Raw genomic sequence first — 12254 nt, 5'->3', positions numbered from 1 at the left:
AAAATGTAACTTCCTAGTCATTTTAATAACAGAAAAAGAGCCCTGCAAGATAAGATCAAAGACTCATCTAGTCCAGCATCTTGTTCTCACACGGGCCAACCAGATGCCTATGAGAAACCTGTAAATGGGACATGATCACAGAAGCACTCTTCTCACTTGTGATTTGCAGCAATACTTTCTCCAACAGTGGAAGTAGAACATATCCATCATGACCAATAGACCCATTCTTGATCAAGTTGTCTGTCCCCCTTTAGAGCCATCCAAGTTGGTAGCTGCCACTGCATCTTGTCATAGTGAATTCCATAAAGGTAAAGGGACCCCTGACCATTAGGTCCCGTCATGGCCGACTCTGGGGTTGCGGCGCTCATCTCGCTTTACTGGCCAAGGGAGCCGGCGTACAGCTTCCGGGTCATGTGGCCAGCATGACTAAGCCGCTTCTGGCGAACCAGAGCAGTGCACGGAAACACCGTTTACCTTCCCGCTGGAGCGGTACCTATTTATCTACTTGCACTTTGACATGCTTTCGAACTGCTAGGTTGGCAGGAGCTGGGACCGAGCAATGGGAGTTCACCCCGTCACGAGAATTCAAACCGCCGGCCTTCTGATCGGCAAGTCCTAGGCTCTGTGGTTTAACCCACAGCGGCACCTGCGTCCAGTGAATTCCATAGTTTAGTTTAAATATGCACTGTACCAAACAGTTCAGGGAGGCTACATTGATAGAAAAGGCACTTCACTTCAGAAGTTTTTCCTCCACCTGGGAGGGGCCAGAGGAACCTTGTGACTTCTGGGGTGGGGAGGTAAATGTACATCCCACAGACCCACTTTGTATCCACATTGACCCTTCATTCAGAAAATGAGCGAAGAGGTCTTACATTTTCAAGGGTAGGCTAGCGTGCCAAGTATTGGAAAAGATGACTTGGGTTGACTTCACTGAATTAAAAAATGGCTGTATGAACTGGCTCTAATACTATCTCAGATAATAAATTTTGTACCCACCAAAGGAAGATTGGAAGTGGGTTGCCAGGTCACCATTACTTTGGCCGTGGCAAGGGCACACCAGATGCTGAAAGAAGTCATGTGTTTCTTGAACAATATAAAATAAAATTCTGTGGTTCACTGTAGGGGAAAAAACATTTCGAAACTGCTGATCTAAAGAAACAAAGATTCAGCAGAAAAGCTAATGATGACACAGCAGTCAGACCAAATGCTCTTTCAAATTACCTGCCTTTACAGTTTCCCTTTTTCCCCTTTTTCCCTTTTCTTTTTTGGCGAGGATAGGGTTCTGTACCTTCCCAGACCAATACTCCTGACTTCAACCAATTGCTTTTGCTTCAATTATTTCTAAACCACTGATGGGCCTTTCAATTAGTGCTGCTTGCATAATTCCACACAAGGGCTTCCAAAGCTGCCCATTACATGGCAAATATTCCTCCTGATTAAGCAAAGGAAGCACTTGATTGACTTTTGCTATAAATGCTGACATTCTGAGGCCAAAGATAAAACCCATTTACAATCTTGAAAGCATTGGGGCTATCTTTAGGAAAGATTTCAACTTCAAGAGAGGTGTTGGCATTGTCTTGGATTAATGTGCATGTCTTAAAGTCTTTGTATGCCAACAGACTGCGGACCTCTGCTTTCCTGACATGGTTATATGATGTGCCAGATAATGAAATCTTATGTTAAAGTTACAGAAAAGTGCACCCAGTAGATGCCAAAGACTGTGTGTGTTTCAGAATGATCTATAACATGAAACATGGGGTATTCTGGGAGAAAAGTGTTTTCAACTTCTTTGTGTACCAAGCGGCACAGAATGGAAAAAAAAAAGGTTCTCTGCTGGGTTTATTTTAGTATAAGCACGTTAACTAGAATTGAAGTTAATTGACCTTTATATAATGGTTACACAGGACAGTACTTACGCTGTGCACATAGAGAGCAAGTTTATTTGAAAAGCAAATTGCATTAATTGACATTCATTGTGCAGCTTTCTGTTGTTTATTGCTAGCCGCTCATGTGAATAGTTTGTTGACGGTATAGATAGGACAAACATTTGTTTCTGATAAATAGGATTTTCAGTTGAGTAGGTTTTAATTGGATGAGTAGTACCTAGGCTTTTGTTTGAAATTATAAGGTACTGTACAGTGTGGAGCTAATCAATTCATGTAGAATTTTAAATGCTGAACATAACTTTTGAGAACTGCTGGCTTTTAATATCAAAACTCTTTGTTACTTCCACAACAATAAAGCACTTTTCTTCCCCTGTTCATTTTAATGCTTCGGGTGCTGGTGCTATTTGCACAAGCTAAGTTCTCCTGGTTTAGACTATAATTATTTCAAAGTTTTTATTTATTTTATTTATTGCATTTATATCCCACCTTTTTTCTCGTAAGGAGCTCAAGGTGGCAAACATGGCTCTCTCCTTCCTTATTTAATCACCACCACAACCCTGTGAAGTAGGTTAGTGACCTTCATGGCTGAGCGGAGATTTGAATCATGTTCTCCCAGTCCTAGTCTGACAATGGCTTTCTACCCACATCCTTTAGGTCTGTTTTCCAATACTGGCTCCACCAAAATATTGCAAGTGGCTGGAATAGACAGTGTACAGCAGGGGATGGTGAGTGACCAGGGCATTGGGGTATTGGGGAAAAAGTGGATTTTGCTAACCACTAGTTCCAGTGGTGGAGTGTGTTTCCATGCTGCCTGGGGCAGCTGTGTGTGCCCACACATGTGTGTGCATGCATGCCAGGGGCAGGGTAGAGAACAAACGGAGCCCATCACTCATACTCAGCCCTCGCTGCCACTGGAGCGACACCAGCCCCAAGCTGAATGGCAGTTGTGCCCTTCTCGCACCACCCTCCCCAGATCTGAGCCTTGCGAGGCCGCTTGGGGAGGGCGGTGCGGGGATGCGACAACTGCACCCTTCAATCACAGCAGGCGTAGGCAAATTTGGCCCTCCAGATGTTTTGGGACTACAACTCCCATCACCCTTAGCTAACAGGACCAGTGGTCAAGGATGGTAGGAGTTGTAGTCCTAAAACACCTGGAGGGTCGAGTTTGCCTATGCCTGGATCACAGCCTCTGTTCCTTGCCTGGTGTGCACCTGAAAATATTGTAACTTGTGCAGTCCCATATCTCACATCCTGCTCTAATACAGAATTCACTTTTGGGGGTCTTAGCTTGGAAGTTAGCACCTTGTTAACCAGGTTCTACTTCTTTCAGGTAATACTAACCAGGTATTAATTCTTTATTACGGGTGGCAGTCAACTACATTTTACTCAAATTAGACCCATTGAGCTCAATGGACTTAATGTGGACATGTTCATTAAATTCAGTGGTTCTACTCCGAGTACAAAATTAGTTGCATATCACCCTTGGTTATTGCTTTAATATTTGGAAACTTGCAATCATGTACATGGGGCAATTCACACTAGTTCTTCCAAACGGAATTTGTTGCAAAGACAACAGTTGTGTGAAAGGCATCTGCATACTTCTACCACAAATTGGTTCCAGGCTTCCAAATATAAGAGAACCACAGAAAAGAACATATTCCATGCCAACATGGAAGCCCCTGATAAAGTCAGAACCTGCCAGCTTCTGGCAAGTTCATTAGCGGAGTCCACTAGTGGGCCTCTGGAGTCCAGAATGGATTCCAGAAGTTGCAGTGGGGAGTTGATCTTCTACAGACTGATGAACAATATAGGTTCACTGAACCATTTTTAGATCAGAATACCATATTTTTCACCCATCTTTAGTAGGTTTTGCTTTGCACCTTACAAATTAAATAAATTCCAATTTGTAACTAAAACTATATATTTTAAAAATGGGGGTTATATTGTGACATGTGAGCTTCTATGTTGATATGTTGTTATAATATGGAATATGTTGTTATACGTTGTCTATGTTGTTATAATACAGAATAAAATGTTCTGAAAAATATTTAGTATAAATAATAGGGGTAGAAATGTAAACATTAACAATTAAATGGACTCAGTGATATTGGTTTATTTTTCAAGGAGAGTACTTTTAAGAAGAGAATGGAAAAAACTTCATTGCAAGATACATGCAGACATGATAGTTCTCTGAGGGATAGACAATGTTATATACTCATTTTTCAACCTGTAATTGACTGTTCACTAATAAATAGAAATTTCTGAATGTCTATGTTTATATTAAGCACATTGAAGAAGGGTTTGAAATAGAGAATTAAGAAAAAGAAAATAACTTGCTTCTAATAACTCTCCTTTCACTTGTTTACAAAGAAAACAACAAAAGGAATAAGTAAACCCTTTATAAAAAGGAGCACATGCATAAAGTATTTGGAAGACACTACCCAGTGCGATTATAGTCTAATTTCTATGTATATTAACATTCCTTTACTTTATGACAATATAAATTGTTTTAAGTGATGATTAGAGTTAACTCTGCATTGCACTGTTGAAATCAGGGCAAGAAAAATTCATATTTAAATATTTGCCTGGCTACATTTTAATCACAGTGGCGTTTTGGTGGTGGTGGTGAAGGAAGTATAATTAGATACAAAGGATAAGATAACTTGCAAAATAGCAATTACATACACTATTTACAATATTTAGATTTTTTTTGGAAATGAACAATCTTGGAACTATAAACCATTATCTAGTTACTCTCACATGATAGAAAAGCAGTTTACTGTACAAATAATGTATAAAAATGCAAGTGTTCAAACATATGCAATTGCTCAAACATATAGAAGATTCAACAGACATATTTGTTCTTGCAGTTTTTTAAAAGATGGAAATCAAATGGCTTGTCCAGTCTTAACGTTCATTGATAATGCATGGTACTGTCAATTATTGCATGCCCAGACTAACAGATCAGTTCCATGCACTTGCTGAAGTGGCAAATTCATTGTGAGTCACTATGCTGGAAATGCGAGCCGTTTTCAGTTTGATTCAGTGATGGTGATTGCCCGCACCATGTCAGGCAGGTTCTCTGTATCCAGGTCTTCTTTGCTGTTATCTGAATTTTCTGGTGAGATGTAGCAACCAGAGTCTCTTGGACAGTCATTTAACTGTGACTTGTTAAAGCTGAGGTCAGGGCTTAAGGTCTGTGGCACTTGCTCTGCTTCTTGGTCTTGTTCATCTGTAAAATTGAAACAATATGCTATAAAAATCCCTTTGAGTAAAAGATTGATAGTTATGTGGCTGCTTTGGTTCGACCTGCAGGAAGGGCACCAGACAACTTACAAGCCAATTTCTATTCATATCACAGAAAGCCAGTGTAGGGTAGCAGTTAGAATTGGGGAGGCCTGGATGCAAATCCCAATTCAACCATAGAGTTCACTGGGTGACCTTGGCTCCTGTCATGATCTTTCACCTAAAACACCTTGCAGGATTGATGCAAGGACAACATGAGTTGAACTCTGCTCATAACCCTGAACTCTGGGGAAGGAAGGCGGAATTTAAAATGTCGAAAATAAATCATAACCAAAAATGGCATGTTTTCGTAGCATCCTAACCCTGTAGGAAGAATCATATGTGAAAACCAGTGTTGCACGTGCTTCCCCAAAAGGTGAAAAAAACCACTGCTCCAGGAACAGCAGGGGGCACAATCTACCGTTGGGGAAAGAGAAACGGAGGGCTGATTTCTTCCACCAAATTTATTTATTCATTTCTATGTCATAGACCTATTCAAAAATGGAGTGTATGAATCTCAAAACCAAAATAACATGACAAATAGTATCAAAGCAAAATACAAAATGGAAGGAAACAGAAGTGCAGAATGACTCGTCCTACAAGGAAGTTATAAAAAGTAGATAATTTTCACAATAAATAATCAATTTATAAGTTTTTGCCTAAAAAAACACCTCATTACAGATGGCAACCAGTTTGATTTCAAACTTAAATTTCATTACGGAGAGAGTTCTACACCACCAGGGCCACTACACTAAATTCCCAATTCCTTGTTGAGGGCAGTCGAACACTGCCAAGCCCTGTCAGACGTGCCTCAATGTCAGAATGCAAAGAGCAGGCAGAGGTATAAGGAGTAAGGTGATCTTTTAAGAGCACTGGCCACAATTCTTTTGGGGCTTTATATACTAATAGTATAATAGCAATGACTAACCTAGACAGCATCTTAAAAAGCAGAAACACCACCTTGCCGACAAAGGTCTGTATAGTTTAAGCTATGGTTTTCCCAGTAATGATGTATGGAAGTGAGAGCTGGATCATAAAGAAGGCTGATTGCTGAAGAATTGATGCTTTTGAATTATGGTGCTAGAGGAGACTCTTGAGAGCCCCATGGACGATCAAACCTATCCATTCTTAAGGAAATCAGCCCTGAGTGCTTACTGGAAGGACAGATCCTGAAGCTGAGGCTCCAATACTTCGGCCACCTCATGGGAAGAGAAGACTCCATGGAAAAGACCCTGATGTTTGGAAAGATTGAGGGCACTAGGAGAAGGAGACGACAGAAGGCAAGATGGTTGGATAGTGTTCTCGAAGCTACCAACATGAGTTTGACCAAAATGCGGGAGGCAGTGGAAGACAGGAGTGTCTGGCATGCTCTGGTCCATGGGGTCATGAAGAGTTGGACATGACTAAACGACTAAACAACAACAACAATACTAATAGTAAGACCTTGAAGATAATTCAGTAGTATACTGGCAGCCAGTGCAACTCCTTCAACACAGGTGTTTATATAGGTATCCGTAGCCTATGCCTGAGAACAACAGGGCTGCAGAATTGTAAGCAGGTTGCAGCTTCTGAATGAGCCTCATGGGTAGCTCAACAGATAATGCATTGCAATAGTCCGTCCTTCAGTTTACCAATGGTAGAACCACTAGAACCCAAACACCTTACTCCAAAAGATCAGCTTTGGATCAACCTGTGGAGCAGCTAAATTCATCCTTTGCCCTATTTGGAAGGAGGAAATGCCAGCACTGTAGCACCTATGGGCCAGAAAAGCCCATTAGGAAGAGGTGTAAGTGAGCTGCCTCTGCTCCATGCAAACTGTTCTATCAAGGGGTTGTTGGCCAAATGTGGAGGAGACTCCTCCCAGTCCCAGCAGGAGTGCATCAGCTGTCCCTTCAGGCCACTCCTGGGACCCTAACTAAACTGAGACCTTGCTATACCAAAGGACTACAACTCCAAAGACCAGAAAATGGAAGCAAATGCCAATCTTCAATCTTCTAATTTCAAAAGTAGCAAGCTTACTTAGTGACTCAATGCACAAGTTTTGATTTGAAGTGTTGTGCCACTTAAGGCAGATGCTGGTTTTAATCTGTTAAATATTAGTTAAAGGCCCAGGATAGAATTTTTTTTAAAGGGCTACTATTAAATGTTGCAGAATCAGCGGAACATGCTATCTTATCAGCTACTAGAAGTCATGTAATTTTCCTAAAGCATAGCAGTTTCATAAAAGATAAATGGCTTTCAGTCAGAGTTGTCTAAGATAGGGTTAGCACAGTCTATGATATGCATCATTTTGACATGTATAGTCTGATACTACTTTAGTCTGTAGGATTAGGCTATGGATATTGAAGAAATATAAGGCTGATGCATACACACTGACAAGAGCTATGCTATAAATATTCATTATCTCCATTTTTGCCCTTGTTTTGCCCTTGGAACCTGCCTTTGCAAATGTACAGGTGTCTAGATCACTGCAATGGAAGTTGTGACAATATGGCTTGCTTCATAAAGAAAATTGCTGTTGAAAGGATCTTTGTTTGGAGAATAATTGCTGTATGCATGAGTTTAACATCCCCTGGTGAAGCTCTAGATATGTCCTTCAGTTGAACCGCAGGTCCATTTAGAACTGATTGTCAGATCCAAATAGAGATATGTGCTAGTTCTGCTGGGATACAACGCACACTCTGTAGATGAGTGATTGCATGCTTAGTTTTTTCCTCAAGTATAAAGACTCCTAGACACATAATCTAGCACATAAGGGAGATGGATTCTAGCATAGTGATATGCTAGTTTTCTATGTGCAGAAAATCCAGGCATGTAGTCATGGGCCACCTGCGCTCTTAGAATCCCAAGAGTTGTGCCCTGCAATTCTTTCAGTGGTGAGTCACAACAATCATTTTGATTCCTCACTGTGAAAACTGTGCAGGTGATGGGTTTACAATGTAAAGGGCTCTTATTACCCAAAACACAATTGTTATAAAGACACTGGATGATGTTCTAGTCGCTGTATTCTTGGGGTCAGTTCAGTTCTCGAGAAAGTGGTCTGAGAGCTGGAAGTTCATTTCATCATACAATTCAATCCCCTTGATTGGTAATAAAACCCATAACAATAAAGTAGACATCTTTTAGCTATAATAACAGCTGCAGATTTGCTCGGGTGGTGTGAAGTCATCAGTTGTGGGTGGGGAGCTCGATTGAATTTGCCATGGCTTCACATGGAAGGGATTCACAATGGATTTTTAGCAGTACAAATCCTGTTCACAAGATCAGGGTCAGTCTTTTTTGGAATTTATTTTAGGAAAAATAAAGTTATTGTTGATGTAATTTATTTCCTGTAGAGTCAAACTAATGGAAGGCCAATTGTCTGAATTTTGGGAAACTGAAAAAAACTCACAAGTCATATTTGGCCCATATGTGAGTCAGCCATCTAAACCTTCAAAAGAGGAGCCCTAGTGCTATGGATCTTTGTTAAAGGAAGACAAGCTTTTTATGTTAAGTGGAATTTTCCCATATAGTCTCAACAAAAGATCATTTCTATTTGTAGGTGATGCTTATATTTTTGTCACTTTAGTGTAATTTCTGTGGTCAGAATCTAGATTCTCTTGTACAATTGGGTAATTATGCATCTCACTTCTAAGCAGTACAGATAATCAATTTTAATTAGGAAATCATTTATAGTAGACAGAGTCATGCCTATTTAAGAAAAAAATATTGACCTTGGAAAGTTGATTTCAGATGCAATATTTAGTTACAACAACGATGTCCAGCTTTTTCAACCCAATTTTCCACTCGGGTTGACTTAAACACAATGGTATTGCCAAGGTCATGCAGAATTAGTTACTCTGCTAAGAGTTAACCCCAGGATCATGTTGGCTGCCGTTCTTTCATTATAATTACTTGACTGGATGACCTAATATATCCCATTGCATACCTTTGCAGGTTTTTCTTATCTTCCGCATTACCAATCTACACTGGGGGAAAACACTACTGTTCTATAGGAAAGATCAATTTGCCATTGAGACCCGCTTCAAGTTTCTTTATTAAAGTGTTCCTTATACATGCATTAAGCTAAGTGCAGAATGTCTTGCTAAGAGCTTCTTTATAACTATGAGTCAGATAGTGGGCCCTGCAGTCCTATGGCTTCTGCAAGAGCATCAAAGGGCCTTTTGGAAGCATTAGATCTCCCTCTCTAGGGGTAGAGGGAGTTACTTCAGAGATTCCTCCGTCTGACATCATGAAGACATACATGGTCCTGGCCCTATGGAGCTCCTACCTCTGTATAACCAAAAAGGTGCTCAGGTGGTTTGGGGTCAGTTTGACTGCACACTATCTAGCTTGATCAATTACTGACAGTTCAGCCCCTATTAGTTGGGAGTTTTTCTACTCCCTCCTTATACAGCTAGAACTCAGGGTCATCCCATGAAGCTGAGTGTTGGCAGACTGGAAGTATATTTTAAAGGCACACCTATGGTAGCGCATTAGACCAGGGGTAGATAAGGGGATACCTTTCAGATGTTGCCAGAAAAAAACTCCAATTAGCCCTGACTATTGGCCATACTGGCTGGGGTTGATAAGAGCTGAAATTCAACCATGTTGGCTACTACTGTATTAGATCCCACCATCACCATCACAGTCCCCCCCCCCCCCCCCGGGTAGGGGACTTGGAGGTTTACACATAAAAGTGACGATATATAATACCAAATGGAAACCTCAGACATACTTTCATAGTCCTGCAGATTCTCAATAGCCGACAGTAATCTTGTTCTGTCTTCTGGGCTTTCAATATTAAGTTCAATTAAATGGCTCTCTTTTAGATCTTTCAAATCTTCCAGAGTCTCGTAGCCATTTAGTAAGAGGGTTGATGAGTAGTCCTGAAAAAAACAACATACTTCTGTTATTTTCTCCATTGACAGTTTTTTCTCTTTTGATTGTATCGCTGAAGAGAAAAGCAATTGTGTGTGTGTGTGTGTGTGTGTGTGTGTGTGTGTGTGTGTGTTTCAGGGGTGTGAACCCTGATTTGGCCCTGACTTGGCATTTCAGAAAACAGGCTGCCTTGTTCTGGTAGGGCACTTGGTTTCCCCCTGCTACATTCAGTAATGGGGCATTTTATTCCTTTTGACAAAATTGAATGACATTTGCAGGCATAGTAATCCCTCCAGAAGCTAAACTTGTTCCCTGATTAAACTTGTCAGTCACAAAGAACTCTCCCTCTTCCCACTCTGGTGTTTTCCGTATATGCTTCAGTGGCCCCCAGTTTGGTTCAGAGCACTCCAGAGAGATCCTGCTTCAGCTTGGATAAGTCCAGAATCTTTCTGAAGCTCCCAATCCTCAGTTCTACTCAGGATTCATCTGAAGATTTTATGCACCTTTCCTTACAACTGCTTCACTTTGGCAAGATTATTCCCAAGTTTTTTTTAGAAATGCACTCAGAACTTTATATGGTTTTCTTTATTTATACACCTACAGTTTCAGTGAAAGGTTTCAACAAGCAAGCTGGGGCAAACCTAACCCTTTGAATACCTTTTCTCCTACTTTACAATTGATTTACATTCCTCTTTAATGCAGTTTTCAAACAAATCATTGCTGAATATTATATAAAGAAAAATTTATATCTAGTTTGTAGGAGGAAATCATTATGTCACCAGTATAATTTATAAGTATGCCATTTCAAGCAGGACTGCATTTTTGCACACAACATAAAGTGCAGTAGCACAGGCATGTCTTTTATTTTGTGGCACGCTATATATTTATAGGCATACATTTCTGAAGACTGTCCATGTGAAAAAAAAGCATTTGTGTATCTTACTGTGCAAAGTTAAGAGGACTAATTAACAACAGAAAATGACACTGTGATTCTGAAGCATTAATAAAAATGCTGATTATATTGCATTACATCAATGCTGTAATATTTTTCTATGGTTTAAAAAGTGGTGTCCAAACTTTTTTCAAAGAGGGCCAGATTTGATGAAGTGAAGGGCTTGGGGGCCAACCAAAGGGCCAAGCAAGGTTGTTGACCTTTTTTTAGGATTGAAGTTGAAGTTGTTGACCTTTTCTTTTAGGGTTGTTGTTGTTGGGCTTCTTTTAGGATTGAAGTTGTTGAGGTTTTTTAAGGATTTTATCCCAGGAAATAAACTGCCCCAGGGGCCGGATTAAACCGACCGGCAGGCTGGATTAGACCCCAAAACGGACTTTGGACATGCCTAGTTAAACAGACCAATACTATGTCTGGAAGTTGTATATACCTTAGGAACTACATTGAAATCAGCTACAAACCATTCTCTAGTGATAAAGAAAGTGGAGTGAAGGATTTTTATTAACGAAATATTAAGTATACAATTGACAGGTTCATCGAAAGAATTGCCGCTTCAAGATAGGTTTATATCCTTGCCTATGGCTCAGATTTGGTTCCTGATGTCTACTTGTTGTCTCAGATCTGATGAATAATAATCTTAATTATATAAATATCAATTTGATTGTTTTTTTTATACAGCAGCTTTCTTAAGCCCTGGAAGCTTGTATCACGTATTATTTTAGCAACCCTTACAACACTTTGTTCAGGTTATTGTTATTTTCTCTGTATTACAGTCAAAGAAATAATACATCCCTCCATATAGGACTGTTGTAAAATGAGGGAGGATACTCTATGGTCCTCCAGTTGTTGTTCAAATCCCATCAACCTCAGTCAGCATAGCCAATGGTCGGAGGTGGTGGGAATTTAGTCCAGTAACAACCGGAGAATCGTAGATTACCCCAACAATTTTATAACCTGATCATTCATTTTAGACAATATATACCCTACCTTTTCCTCTGAGGACAACCAAAGCAGCTATTTTAATAGATGTACGTGAAACGCTTTGAATGCTGAGAAAATACAAGTGGTAAGATTATATATTATTGATTTTATGCATGTCATCAGATCTGGGTCACCTGGGAGCTTGGATCTAATTTCACAGAGTAACCCCCAAACTACATTGTCAGAGACATATTACTGTATATTGATGTTACCAAACATCAATATAAATCTGAGAAACTTTCCTATTCTGCAAATGTGCCACCTGTGACCAGTGGCATAGCGTGGGGGGTGCA

The 12254-nt window shown here is 40.2% G+C and overlaps 1 protein-coding gene across 3 annotated transcripts in view; it reads right to left on the bottom strand.

Annotated features, from left to right (window-relative positions):
- Positions 1–3979: 3979 nt before the first annotated feature.
- Positions 3980–12254, bottom strand: part of SAMSN1 (SAM domain, SH3 domain and nuclear localization signals 1) — a 74264-nt gene continuing 65989 nt past the window's right edge. For all 3 annotated transcript variants that reach the window (XM_083611680.1, XM_083611678.1, XM_083611679.1), the window contains 2 exons: positions 9889–10039; positions 3980–5118 (listed from right to left, as the gene is read on the bottom strand). In XM_083611680.1, coding sequence (XP_083467806.1) covers positions 4919–5118; positions 9889–10039 — 351 coding nt within the window. In that variant the 3' untranslated portion in view covers positions 3980–4918. The remainder of the gene's footprint in view (positions 5119–9888; positions 10040–12254) is intronic.

The sequence above is a fragment of the Podarcis filfolensis genome (assembly GCF_964270895.1).
Source record: "Podarcis filfolensis genome assembly, chromosome: 4".
In the NCBI taxonomy this organism is placed as follows: domain Eukaryota; kingdom Metazoa; phylum Chordata; class Lepidosauria; order Squamata; family Lacertidae; genus Podarcis; species Podarcis filfolensis.
Note: the sequence above shows the minus strand (reverse complement) of the source record. Positions and strands in the feature narration are given on the sequence as shown.